Raw genomic sequence first — 14740 nt, forward strand, 5'->3', positions numbered from 1 at the left:
AATAATAAAGAATATTGCATTTTAAAAAGAACCAATGTACCTATTGCAGCTTGGATTATATTTATGTGTCTATATATTTAACTATACAGGAATATTTTGAATGTGAAGGAAAAATGATTAAACCTCCAATCATTTACTCATGTGAGAATCTGCTAAATAAGTTACTGATTATTCACAGTCCTGTCTAACTATCATTTCTAAACTAAGGACAAAAATGTTTCACTTAACTATGGACATTTTACTCCAATGCTAGTCTGCAGAAGCTTTTTACAAAGCTAGTAGTTAAAAAAACAGTGGGACTGGTTGATCGAGTAGGTGTATCTCTTCATTGCTTTAAGCATTTATTTGAACTCATTCTATCCTCAAGGAAGATCATTGACCTCTCTCTGTATTTTCCTTCTGAATACAATCACAACATATAAATCTGACAAATGCTGTTTACTAAAGCTCCTCAGCAAGACATTAGGAAAGGACATATGTAAATATCATTGTGATTTTCTCTGTCTTAAGACTGTTCAGAAATATTTGCTCCATATTCAATTGCTTTGGTATTCAGTTAGCATAGATATCTTCCACCTTTTGCTTGAAAATCCCTCCCCAGCATTATTGCTGGGGATTCAATTGGAGGGAGGGTAGATATTTGGAAACCACAGACAGGGAATGTTGAACTACACTGCACCTACAAGGGGTAGGTACAGACACACTAGAGACATTGGAAAGAGATAGGAAATTACCAGAAACCCCCTGGGCTTCTCCCTGCAGAATGTCTATCAGTAGGTAAGGAAACTGATGTAATTTGAATATCCTGTGGGAAATGTGTAGCCTTCCCTATTATCTAAACATGAAAACTTTACAGTGCTGAAGACTAAATCTGTAAATAGGAATCAGAATTTACCTGCTATACAACAGCTATTTGCTACTGGCAATGTTTTTTTTCCAAGTAACTTCTGATTAGTTTTTCAAAAGTTTCCAGAAGAAGTTTTCCTTCAAAAGATATATCAGAAAAGGTTCTACTTTTAGTAAGGTTTTAATATCTGTTTAGCCAAAGTCTGAAAGAGAACAAAAGAGACATTTCCACCATGTAGGTAAGAAGCTTTTGAAGATTTTTGACTCAAAGGTCGTTGAAGAAAGCATAAGATTTTCAGTAGCACTGTGCTGATCCCCTGCTTGGACTGCTAGACTTTACAATGATGCTAATGAATCAACACTCTTAGCGTCACTTACAGGGACAAACGTGGCCTGTAAACTGCCTGTAAACTGCTCCAATACAGCCCTTACCTGAGTAAAAGCTGTAAAAAATCTAAATGCTGCTGCTATTTGTCCCTCACATCCAAAGCAAAAGGTTTTTAGCAGTTCACTCTTGCAGAATCTTGGCAGAATTATTTATTCTTCTTGTGACTACAGATGACAGTGAGAAGGCTGACAAAACAGGTTTTGCTTTGCAATTTGCGTTAACCATTGTTTCATGTACTCTGGTACTGTGGTAAGAAGTCCACTTCAATACTTGAAAGTAAAAGTAGCACATTAGATAGTTTATGCTTCACATGAGTAGGCCATGATTCATTTCCTTTGTAGTGTCAAATAAAATTAATAACTGTTCATTTTCTTGATAGTTTTGTATCTAGGATTTCTCCCCCTAATGAATTTGGCACCTTTTCAACATAACTAAGGAAACAGACAGTCTAAAACAGAAAGCTCATCCAGTACTGCATTGTACTGTATTATGAAATGTATTATAGATTTCGGTTTGTGTACATTTATATATCTAGATGAAAATGTTATCTGTGAAAATTTAAGATCTGATATCGTTATTATGAGGTCATCCTGAAGGAATGGACTTACTGCAATTTAATATGATATGCAAAATATACGAACATCAGTGTCCTACTCTATTATGAATGAATTCATTGTGTATTTAGAGCTTGAAATATCAGACTTTAGTTGTTCATAAAAGGATTTCTGTCAGTCATACAAACCACTCAAAGCAAGCTGGAGTTTCAAAATTGGGTTACTTTCTTTATACTCGCAACAGAACAGCTTCCTGAATTTAATTGGATTATCCTGTGTTGTTATCTTGAAATAAACTTAGTTATGCATGAGCAAAAAGGGGAAAAGGTAACAGAAGATAGATGTAGAAGAGACCTCAGGATGTCACCTAGATCATTTCATCTGCCTCTAGGCAGACACAAATTTATTTACATAATTATTTACTGCAATTTGTCAAATGTGGTTTTAAATCTGCACTGGGGGACATTCCCAAGCACTGTAGTTCTGTTTTACTACTATTTTTTTTTCCCTAAAGTAAACTTCTGTTACTGAAACATAGAAACATTTTTTCCTGAGCCCAAAAGGAGCTAGAAGAGAAGAACGGTCCCTTGATAGGATACATGAAATAACTTGTATCCCCAGCATAATTATGTACTACTGGTTTTAGAATTGTACTAGTCTGAAAGAGCTATTTCACCTGCAGCACTGTGCTTGTGAAGAAGATATCTCTGGAATTAGATGTACATATGAAGTCTTGATACCTGGCAGTCAAACGAGGGTAAACAGGTTGATTTGGAGCTCAGGTAAATACATCCTGTTGATGTAAATAATTCCTGAAGATTTAGCTTGATAAAATGTTCTTTGCTTTTCTTCCTAAATCATTTTGCAGTGTGTCTCAGCACTGAAGTGATTGTACCTTAAATCACATAACTGCCATGGGATGAACTGTGGTCCATGCTATATTTCTGCATATCAGATCAAGGAATATGTGATCCCTAAATCTCCTGAACTAGAAGTCCACACTGCAGAAAAGGGAGCTATAAATATAAGCTGTACAGTAGATCACATGAATTTAATAATAGAAGCAAGAATAAATGAGAAAGTAAAGTTTCTTTTCAAAGTCAATAACTTCTGGTATATTCAACCTCAGTGGTTGAATGTGCTCTTGAAATTTTCAATAAGTCTATGTCATTATAAGAAAGAGAATCAGAATTGCAGAGACTAGAATCATAGAACCTTAGAATCATAGAACCATAGAATGACTTGAGTTGGAAGACACCTTAAGGATCACTTAGTTCCAACAACCTGCCTTAGGCAGGGATGCCACCTACTAGATCAGGACCTCATCTAACCTGGTCTTGAACACCTCCAGAGATGGAGTGTCCACAACCTCTCCGGGCAACCTGTTCCAGTGCCTCACCACTCTCTGAGTAAAGAATTTCCTCATTACATTTAAACTAAATCTCCCCTCTTTTAGTTTAAAAACATTCCCCCTTGTTCTGTCATTAACTGATTGAGCAAAGATCTGCAAACTTGCTGAGGGTGCACTTGATTCCACTGTCTATGTCACTGATAAAAATAGTAAACTGTACTGGTCCCAGGACAGACCCTTGAGGGTCATTCAGGTTGGAAAAGACCTTGAAGATTGACTTACTAATATCAGACTACTACTGGTTGAATTGATAGGTACTGCTACGAATATATTGTTATTGAGCTATTATATTGGTATGGTCATAACAACTATCTGCCATAGCAGGAAAATGGACTTGGCAGTATATATGTCCTGAAATATTTTTTTCTTGTTATATTTTTGTTATTAACACTAAGAAATGGGAGCCCAATGGGACTTTGCATATGACAGCACAGTTATAGGGATTCAACCACAGATAACTATATCTTTTGAATTAGATATTATTCAGCTAGAAGAAGATATGCCTGTCAACTTGAAATTCTCCGATACACCATAACTTTCCTTTCTTCTTCTTCAGTCCTCTAAGATAGATATGTATCAGCTTTTATCAACACTACGTATAAGTCTTCAGATCATGTAAAAGCTTAGAATGTATTTCAGACACATTAATGACATTTTATGTTAAGATTAGATTCTGTATTACCATTAGCATCTTAAACAGCATCAGAAACAGAAGTTTGGTTATTGGCTTAGCGTCTGGGTTTGCAGTGTGCATCTGACAAAATAAAACCAAATCACTGTCCCAAAATGATCTGTATGCCAGCATGGAACACATGTCTAGAGGACCGTTGCCTGTAGTATTACATAACAAATTTGCAAGATTAACAGTAAATATTTTGCCAAAAACTGCTTCAAGGTCCTAAAACTGGGATGTTACCATTAGTGGGGCTGGGTCCAGGCTGGCAAGAGGAATGATCTTTATCTATGTAATGGTGCAGCATGCAACATAGATAAGATGTCATGAGGTGGCCTGTGCAACTATGGGGTGGGATCTGTAACTCAGCAATGGTTTGCACTATTTTCCTCTATCTTTCGTCACTAAATTATTTATTCTTTTTAGTACATTACAGGTTTTGTGATTTTTTTTTCAGGCCTATTTAAAGCTTAGGATGGGAGTCACAGACTTTTCTTTCTTTAATAAACACCTGCTCAGACAGACAGAACAAAAAAGAGGAAAGCAGCCCAGGAAGCCTTTGCCAATGTACCAGCTACCCGGTCACAAAAAAAAAAAAAAAAAAAAAAGGACTCAATGTTTGAGTGTTCATGCCAGATGCTGTGGAACAGGGAAATTATATCAAACCCAAAATTTAAGCTTCATTGACTTCTTTTTTTGTTTCCCTTACAGGCACCATTGTTTACACTGCATGTGGTTGGTTAGGTTATGCGCAAGTGGTTTAAATAGAATATACCCTTTCTGTTTTGTCCCCTGATTGGTCCGTCAGTCACAGAATTCCTTAATATCTCTTTTTTGCTGTCAGACATGGTACCTTTGAAATTAAACTGATGGTGCTAGTAGAGACACAAAGGTCAGTGGAGATGACTACTGGAGATGTGGTAGCAGAGCTGAATGTGGCTCTGCTAGCCATCAGGGTTCTCAGCTGATTCACCAGCAACTGATCTACTTCTGCAAAATCACTTTCTTGGTCTTGGCTGAGGTGTTTGGCCATGCTTTGCATGCAGTACAGTCTGATCCTCTATCAGACTGTAAAGAAACAGGCAGTTCTTTTAGATCCTCTCACAAAAGATTTCATCCTCTTCGCCTGGTGATCTAGTGTTCTCATCCTATGAATCTTGGACAACGGTGGTGGCTCAACAGACTTATAAGTACCTGCTAAGAAAATCAAAAGTGTATTATTATATTTTGAAAATTGACAGGATCCTCCCACATCATGTGTGTTACAGCTGAGATGGAAATTGATACTTCTACCATTTTGGAGTTTTGTTTTATGAGCTTGCTTGTTGGCTTGTAAAAATCATATTTATGTCTTTAAATAAACTTTTCAGTAAGAATGGAAAGGAAGGACTATTGCCACGTTATGTTCCAACATGGTTTGAAGGAAGAACACATGGAGGACATCAGTATGGTTGAACTGCTAAAAAGCATCAAAAAGTGGACAAGCAGCACATTTTACAGGCCTGCAGAGGAACGTCTTTCAACTTAGCAGAGAAATTTGGGCAGCATCTGGTATAACGACTGATGAGGGTCAAAATCTAGCCATCTTACTGGTAAGGGTCCAGTCTAGATAAAAATCTGTGCAGTAATTTTTCTTCATACCTGAATGTTGTTGGACAAAGAGAATATACATCAAGCTTTTAACTATCAAGTGCAAGGGAAAGGGTAAACTTATATGGATATTAACTATTTGCTGAAATGAAATGCTGCTGTTTGAGAACATCAGCTTGATTGTTACCCTCACCTGCCATCTGTTCCTCACCATTGAGGCATGTGAATTGGCAAAACAGGGATGGCCATCATATTCAGAAAGGGATTTCACTTCTGATTAGCATGTCTAGGATTCACATTTTTAACAAAAGTAGTCAGACTAAAAGTTCAGGAGTCAAACATAGCTGGCAGAAAAGGGTTTGAATGTTCTCTGCCTGATTTCCAAGTGTCTAGGGAGTAGTCTATGAACTTAACAGCTTGAATATCCCTTGGTATGTCTGGACAGGTGGAGGTCCTTATCACCGAAATCCATTTTCACACTGAATGGAAGGGAAAGGAAAAAGATGTTCCATCAAGAAACTCAAAGTGTAGTACAAAATTGCCTGTGGGAAGTGTGTCAAATCTGATGTCTTCCTCTGCCCACTGAAATCGTCTTTTCCTTGTTCTCTTTGGTCTCAGACAGTACTTTCATTCCAATTACCTTAAAATCTCTATTTTCACATCAATGTAAACACATTTCTAAAACCAGCAAGGTTTCTAAATGTCCTTGCTAAACCTGTAATCTTTTATGGAATCCTGTAAATAATGATTATAGACACTGTTGGGAAAGACAGTCAGTTGTTCATTTAAATCTTTGTCCTGAGGTTCCATCCTGTTTTCTGAGTAGCAATTTTGGGACAGGAAGATGAGGAAGAAAAAAAATGGCTTTAAAAATACAGCTTCTGCTAGTTAAAGCAAGACATTCCTCATGCAGTATAGACTATAGCAATAATTTTATTTCTCAAAACCCATAATTCTCTTCTCCCCAGACATAATAAGATACACGTGGCACTTACCATAGCAATGATCAGGTTGTCCTTCTTCAAGTTGCTTTTGTATCCATTTCAGTGCTCTTGAGATGTCTCTTAGCTCATTCAGCCTTGAAGATTATTGTAGGGTTCATTCTAGTCTGATCCCAAGGTTCTGTCATGGTTTCTTCTACAAGTGACCCCATCCCCCTGTTATCAGTCTGAAATCAGACTGCTGTCATGGAGGACAGAACCCTCTGTCTGGAAGGGTGGCAGTGGTAGAGGTCATTAAAGAAGGACCTATACAGAATGTATTGTTGGGCCTGAAACTCTGTCCTTGACCTTCAATACAAGTCTTCAGATAACTGTACACAGAAAAACAGTGTTTATCTCTACTTAATAGCTGGGTGATCTGGGTGCTGGGCATTTTTGCTGCTCCTTCTAAGTCATAATCCTGTGTAATAGCACAGTGGTGTATGCTAACAGCGTGCTCATTTTCTCTGCTATTGTCAGCAACTAATTTATAAAATATCTAAATCATACCTCTTGGGCAATGAAGGACTAAGGGCCTTCAGAAGAAATATATATATGGGCAGGAAGCCTATGGTGAGCAAGTGGGAAACAGATATAAGGTCTGGAAGACAAAGGTATTGTTAACAGCAGTAGTGGTGGCAGGCTACCCAAATGGTATTTTCACTCTGTGCATTGGGTGCATAGGGGAACAAGGCACAACTTATCATGTGCTCTGCTCTAAAGCACACTGAATTCAGCTTGTGTTTAGTTCCCCCCCCAACCCCCACCCCCCCCAACACACACATTCTACAGTTTGAAGTGACAATGAGAATAAGGTTTTGTCAATAAGCGTGGTGAGACAGATAGACCAGAGATTGGACCTACTCTAAGAATTTCCGTATTGATTCTTTAATGAGGTGTAAAAAGCAAGTGGAAACTCTGCCCTTAACATGAGAAGAAAGCTTGGAGCTCTGCATTAAGCCACAGACTTCAATTATCTCTCGTCTCATGCTTCAGAATTTCACTCAATCCCTGCAGAGGGCAGTAATGTTTTTTTTTTTCTCTCTCTGAGCACAGATTGTCTACAGTATTTCTTTTTTTTTTTTTTTTTTTGCCTGTAAATCACACAGTGGATGAGATGAATAAGTACTCTGAAGTGTTACAAATTACCTTCTTTGTTAGTTGTGTGGTTGATAGGTATTGCACCTGTAATCAGAGTTACACTAAAAACAAGATCTTTGACTGTGAGAAAACTTTTTGGTATATACACCTGACCAAATATCGCAGTCAAACTATTCTATTCTGTTGTGCTATTTCAGGTCAGTAAGGAGGTATTTCTGTGAAGATAAATAGCCAATAAGGTACAGAGATCCAAACTGCATCTGTAATGGTCCATTTGTTCTTTACATCTTTGAAATCTGAGTAGCATGTTATTCCGCAAGTGCTCTCACTCAAGTCAAAAGATTACTTGTGGCCTTCAGTACCACTCAACACAGATGAGTACTACTGTGTATCCTGACATCTATTACAAAAGGAAACGTTTTAGTTACAGATTTAAAATAGAATAGGTATCTAGGAGGTACCGCACATTGTAGAGAACATATCTGACTACTTAATAGCTGTTTAATTTACAAAAATATTTGACTCTACATGTTTTCTGTCTTCAGTAAAATTATCACTACATGTTCTAGCTTTCTTATCATAAACTAATAAACTCGATATATTTGTCATTTATTTGCTTGAGATATCAACTTGCAAAAAAAATATTCAGATGATAAAAAAAAGCAATATCATTGCAGAGACACTTCTAACTAACATTTTTTGAACTAGAGACAATGTGATAGTTCACTATTGTATCAAAAGATGGGCTGAATTCTGAAAAAATTGGAGAACCTCTGGCAACAAAAATATCTACCTACACAACAACATGATGGATGAAGCAAGTAATGTATAATTACTTGAAAGTGTGTTGTTAAAGTATACTTGAAGGAGTTCACATTTACGTGTGACAAATCCTTTAAAATATTGTGTACTGGTTATAAAATTACTTAACAAGTTATTCTTCTATTGGCTCAAATGCCACTCACTACAGCAGTTTTACGGCTCAACATTATTCTAACAGGCATTATCATCAGCAAAGCATTCAACAAAAAACATGGTTAAACAAAAAGCAAGTTTAACGTCCCCTGGTCTTTAGGGTACAGAACTCTGTACATAACCATCATTTTCTCATCCAGTGAGAAGCACACTAACTCAATTAAAAACTGTCTCTTTTCTTGTTAGAACTTCATTTGCCTTTCCACAATTTGACAAACACTCTTAGCAACCAATAAGCACATTTTCTGAGTAATTGGTTGAAGCACTCTTTTATCCTTCAGCTTAACTGTGGAAAAGATATCATTCCATATGTAATAAACATGGACCAACTGTTGAGGTAATATATGAGTGCATGTGGTGTGTGTGTACATCAAAAGGGATCATTTTTGTCGCCTCTTTTTAGTGACAGAAATTATAGGAGTAGCTGTGAATATAATCCTCCCATTATCTCACACAGCACGGACATAAAATAAGATTTCCAAACTTGGTTACTTATACCAGTTCTGAAAGTTGCTCAGAAAGTAACTGACTGAAGCTAATAGTTTCAGCGTTATTTCAAGCACACCGTTCCATTCCATAATCTACCTTGATGGCGGATGCCAACCAGTGACAGTTATTTACCATCATTTTTTTTTTTGTTAATTTTTTTATCATTTTGCCCAAAACACTGTAAAAGCCTTAAATATGATATAGCCTTGATTATTTTGTGTTATTGAAGCAAAAAATAAATAATAAAATAAAAAAAATTTGCACCAACAAGTTCAGAATGACACCGGATAGGGAAATGGTATAATCACTTGCTTTTTTTTTTTAAAAAGAAAAACAAACAACTAACTACACTTAATCTGCAACATTGTCTAGTTGTCTGCATTTTTACTTCATCTGAATAGTTCTGTATATTAACTCTGACCACCATTATTACTTTTTAATGGCTATTTAAAGTACTGTGAAATTTTGTAGAATTTAATGTAGAAAACCAAAACAGGATATTTACATAAAAATTCAAGAGAAAAGAAATGTTTTTCTTGGAAAACTTAATGAAAAAGTATAAATGCTTACCTTTGTGTTTGGGTGGCATAACTGTTATCATATGCCTCATAGCTTGGATCATCATATTCACCCCCATATCCATCATCATATCCCTAAGGGAAAAATAAAACACCAAAGCTTAAAAGAGTGATAAATCAAAGAATATTATCAAGCTGTAAAAGTAATCCGCATCAGCATATACATGCTGTGTTTGCCCAATATTATGGACAACTTGCAGCCTTCTGACAAAAATTGTGAATTGTGAAGAAAAACCTGTATGTTGCAAGTGCAAAGAAATCAGTTACTCATTTAAGAATGGAATTTATTCACTGATAAACTGTAGTGCATTGTCCAGACCACAGTACTTCAGCAAGATCTATTTAGCCTACTGATGAATGATAATGAAAGCAATCTTTTCACAGCAATTTGTTATATAAATGGTTCCATAAATACCTATAGGCAAAATGAACAAATGGCAGAAAAAAATATACTGACTGTACAGCATTATAACAAAAAGGAAAATGGAGATAATCTGGGGAATGATTTCTGATGTGCTTGAGTCTATGTTCATTCAAAGACAGGACAGCAAAGTAGTCATGAAATGCTGTATGGAAACACATTTTGTTCATTTTATTATTATTATTATTATTTATTTTTTTCATTTTTATATGAATTTTGGGAGCTGATATATTTGTTAAATAGAGACCAAGCGTTTTGTAGTTACAAGAAAATTTACCTGTTATGGGAAGTGCTAAAGGAATTAGGGGCCTTAAAAATCTGTGACTAAATACTAACTATAGCAGAAGGCAATTGAGAATTGAGTTTTTTCCACAGATAACCCAAGTGCAGTTAGGCTGGGTAGACGGGACAGAACGCGGCTGCTCCAAAATGACAGGACTCCAGTAAACAACCACTCTGGTAAACTGTCATAATCATGCAAAGTACAATGTTACTTTGATATTTCATTATTTCTGCTAATTAAACTCTGTAATGGTATTGAACTACACTGGTACACACAATTTTCAGAAAACATTCCAAGGAGGATGCATTCACTAACATCTCAAACATATTAAATTTGCCTATCCTTCTGGTCTCCGACTGATCAGTGAGCATGAGTACAGACTTCAGGTGAGAGACATTGCCCCTGGGGTGCCACATGGCCTGAAGGAAGGACAGGATACAGACCTCAGATGGTAAATCCATTTCTGAGGCACCCACATCAGCTTGCAGTATAGGAAAAAATTTTCTGGGCTGGAGAGTGAATCTCATTTTGAGATTGGGGAATAACCTCTGCCAGAATCTGAAGCCCACACAAACCGTCATCTTCTATTTCACATTGAAATGCACCATTTTTTCCCCCACATTAATATAAACTCAGCAAAAAAAAAAAAAAAAAAAAAAAAGTATAGTTAAACACATACTCCTGCAGACCAGTATTTTTAACATTATATGACTAAATACAAGATCTTGCTTTTGGGGACTGGCTGAGAGAAACAATGAACCACCGGAGACAGATGTTAGTCACATTGATTAGTATGTTACTGGGTAGAATCCAGCCACTGTGAAGATGAGGGTGATGCAAGTTCCTGTATAAAGTAGAGTAATAGCTAGAAGAAAGACATTTCAGCATGCTTACTCACTATATGAGAGAACAGAAAAGGCAAGAATTACAAATTAGCTCTTTCAGTGTCTTGATGCCTGAGGTGGATCAACGTTCAGCACCAGTAGGGCAGAGAACTCTTGTTAATACTTGACACTCTGCGTTACAGATTTTAACAATTTCCCTAAAGGCTCAGAGCAGGTCAATATAGTGCAAATGTTTCACGTGGAATGGCTGGAAAACAAGGACAGAGTAAAAAGCATGACGCTTCTTCAATAAAGAAAAAGTATTTTCCAGAAAATGTTCTATTATTTGTACCATTCTGTAAGAGAATTATCTTCTAATACCACAAGTGAACTATTTACATAATGTACCTACAAGCATTTTTTTTCAAACAGTTTAATATGCTGTATTGTACCCAGACACACTTGTTCTAGAGAAGCTTTCAGGCAACTAGAACTAGAAATAGCTCTGCTCACATCCCTAAAGCGTCTCAAACTCGCCAAGCATTTTTCTTCTGTTAAACCTTCAGCTCCTCAGCACCTACAACTTTAATGTTTGAAAGTATTTCTTTTGTGCACATTTTGAGAAATGACACACCCAGCTCCCATCTTACAGTGCCTGGGATTTGCTCTGGCCCTGCAGTGATACATCTCAAACAGGAGAGAAAGGAACAAAAACATATTTATGGAGCTGCAGTGGAGTTAACAATATTTAAAAACACTAATGAATGAGTTGAGGAATTTTAGTATAGTTCAGAAAAACAATTTTTTTTTAAAAAGTGGAAATTCTAAAGAAATTTTAAAAAAATACAGCTCAGTCCAAGAAACGACTAACTAGAAAACATGAATATTTAAGTATTTATCATCCTTTCCTGACAAAGTGAAGATAGGAAAAACGATTAGAAGACTCTCAGAATAACATATGAAATTAGCATTGGGAGCACTCACTTCAGGAGTGAATATGCAGTCCTATAATACAGAAAATTATAGTCAGGAGAAAAGGAGTGTATTAAAAAAGAAAAAGTACACAATTGGAAAGAGGCTTAGATTCTACTACCTCAGGAGGAGTTAAGTATCAATTTGATTCAACACCCAAGATATCTTTTGTAAAGTCTTATTTTATTTATTTAGATTTGCTTAAATCCTCTCCGAGCTTCAGATGCTGAAACAAATGTTAAAAATATATAAAGAATAACAAGGGCAAGCTAATGTAATGCTTTCTCTTTAAACATGAGTTACCTACTTAACACCCTATGTTAAACAATAACAGACTCAAATGCACCAAGTTTAAATTATCTCTTCTCTGAAGAGCCTTACAAAATAGGATTTTCACAGCATGCTCTGAAAGATGGTAGGTTTCATCTCTGGGAGACCAAGAAGAAAAATAATTCACATGCTTCTTGTGAAAAATGCCTCACAATATTTTAAATTCAGTTGTCCTAGTAACACATGATAAAATACATTGTAAGGAAATCAAAACTTTTTTTTTTTTTTAATTATAGAAGAAAGCCCAAACTCTTTCTAAAACAGCCTACTTCAATATGTCTAGACTTTAAAAGGAAAAAAAAAAAAAAAACTCACCAAAAAAAATACAAACCAAACCAAATTACAAGTCAAAGTAAATTGAGTTATACTACTCTGTAACTTGGCAAATATGTGAACATGAGAAAGGTCTGCATGCCAGAGTTGAGATAGCTCTTCTCACTAGCTGTAGCCCAAAAAAAGTACCCCTGGACATAAAAATTAGTACTCTACCTCAAAGATGGCAAATATATAAAAATTCACTTCTAATTGTAACTCTGTATAAAACCAGGGTTTCCCCAGTAAACTGGTCTTCACATAGTCTCTTCTATTTTCTCCAACTGGCTTACACAAATCTACAAACATTGTCTCTCTCTTTTCTGTTGTGACTCAACCACATCCATATTCTATCACATGTCCATATCACCTTACTTTAGATGTCTAAAAGCTAGTCATCTACTATCAAGCTAGTGGTAGATTCCTTTTAGAATCAAAGGGGAGAAATAAAACATTTCTAGAGGATAATTCATAGCACACACTCTCGACATCTACCTGAGGATGAGTTGATTTGCTCTTTAAATAAGAACTTTCCTTTCAATGACTATAAAGGGAGACCAGTGTGGATGTGCAAGATTTAGATCTAACTAACCTTTAGGTATGTAAGTCAGTTCCTCATTTGAAGAAATTTATTGTATAGAGAAAGCTTATCTTGTAAAAATCAGCACTTCTAAGCTTAATTGTGAAGCAACCAGAGATTGCGAATGCAATCCAGAACATTCTGAAAGATGCCCAGGGAAGGATGGGAATGTCAGAATGTCATCTTAAACAGACAGTACAGTGTTCAGATAAGATCTCTTGTCAGACAGTTTGGTACACATCCAGATCTCAGGATATGTTAACAGCTATGGGAAATTCTAAATCCCACTCATTCTACTATATGTTAAACACTGGAAAGAATATGTAGGAACATCTGGAAAGCCTTCTTATTCCAGATGTATGACTTATGCCTTTGGCTAGTCATGCTGTCTGTTTGGCTTAATAAATCTTCACATTTTTCCTGCAAAGAGCATTTAAGGGAGGAACCAGCAAGCACAGTTGTACCAGCCACTGCCTCACTCCCATCACCATATTCTGATGGGCAAGGCATTATCCAGAGGGGTGGGAGGTAGGTTCTTAAAGCATGTAGCTCAGAAATGGTAATTTTAACCAAGGTTTCCATCTTTTTAAGTACGTCACAGCTATTATACTTGGGCCTGTAGTATTGTCACCTCCTTCTCTACTTGTTCCTTTAAAAAAACCTGCAGATAGCACTGTCATTTGGTGTTCAGAATGATTTGTGAATGGTGAGTTAACTGAGCCCCTCAAGAGAGTTATATGATGAAGAAGGGGGATGACTTACATTCTACCACAGTCACACATACCCATTTGGTGTTCAGTCCCTACGTTGTTCTAAGATAGTGACAGCTGAATACATGCAGAGGAACAAATCTCAGGACATTAATTTTACATAATTTAGACAAAGGGCAATTTCTCCCTACTGACTGCAAAGAGGGTTAAAATGTAATCACTTTAGATTTGGATTATTTAGTGTTGAAAACCTGCAATTAGAGCAGATGAATTTCACTGAAGTACCTGGGAGGTTAGTCTTCTGCTGAGCAAAGATCCCCAGAAACATAATTTATGCTTAGAAACTGAAATTCTGTCTAAATTCTTCTGTAAGTACTTGTGACTGTTACCATAGCTGGCCTTGATTTCTTCAGCTATACCTCCTGGGTCAGAAAAAAAAACAAAACTAAATATCATCAGTCTGTTGAAGATGAGATATACCCTCAGTGCTGGTGAGATCTCACCAAGCGTTTTGAAGACAAACTCAAAGAAAAGTAAGTAGAGCAGCACTATATCTATCAAAATGATAAATAACAGTAATAACAAAAATAATATTAAAATTAAAATGGGAATACTAATCAACTGAAAAATCAAAGCTCTATGCTATGGACTTCATAAATGCAATCTAGGAACTAGAGTCTACAGTGATAAAACAGCAGAGAGTATATCTGCTTGCCAGAGGCA

General features: G+C 36.3%; 1 protein-coding gene across 2 annotated transcripts in view; it reads right to left on the reverse strand.

Moving 5' to 3' along the window:
* Nucleotides 1-14740, reverse strand: part of KHDRBS2 (KH RNA binding domain containing, signal transduction associated 2) — a 348366-nt gene that overhangs the window by 26623 nt on the left and 307003 nt on the right. For both annotated transcript variants that reach the window (XM_035543032.1, XM_035543031.1), the window contains one exon: nucleotides 9578-9660. In XM_035543032.1, coding sequence (XP_035398925.1) covers nucleotides 9578-9660 — 83 coding nt within the window. The remainder of the gene's footprint in view (nucleotides 1-9577; nucleotides 9661-14740) is intronic.

The sequence above is a fragment of the Cygnus atratus genome, chromosome 3 (genome assembly GCF_013377495.2).
Source record: "Cygnus atratus isolate AKBS03 ecotype Queensland, Australia chromosome 3, CAtr_DNAZoo_HiC_assembly, whole genome shotgun sequence".
Taxonomy (NCBI): Eukaryota; Metazoa; Chordata; class Aves; order Anseriformes; family Anatidae; genus Cygnus; species Cygnus atratus.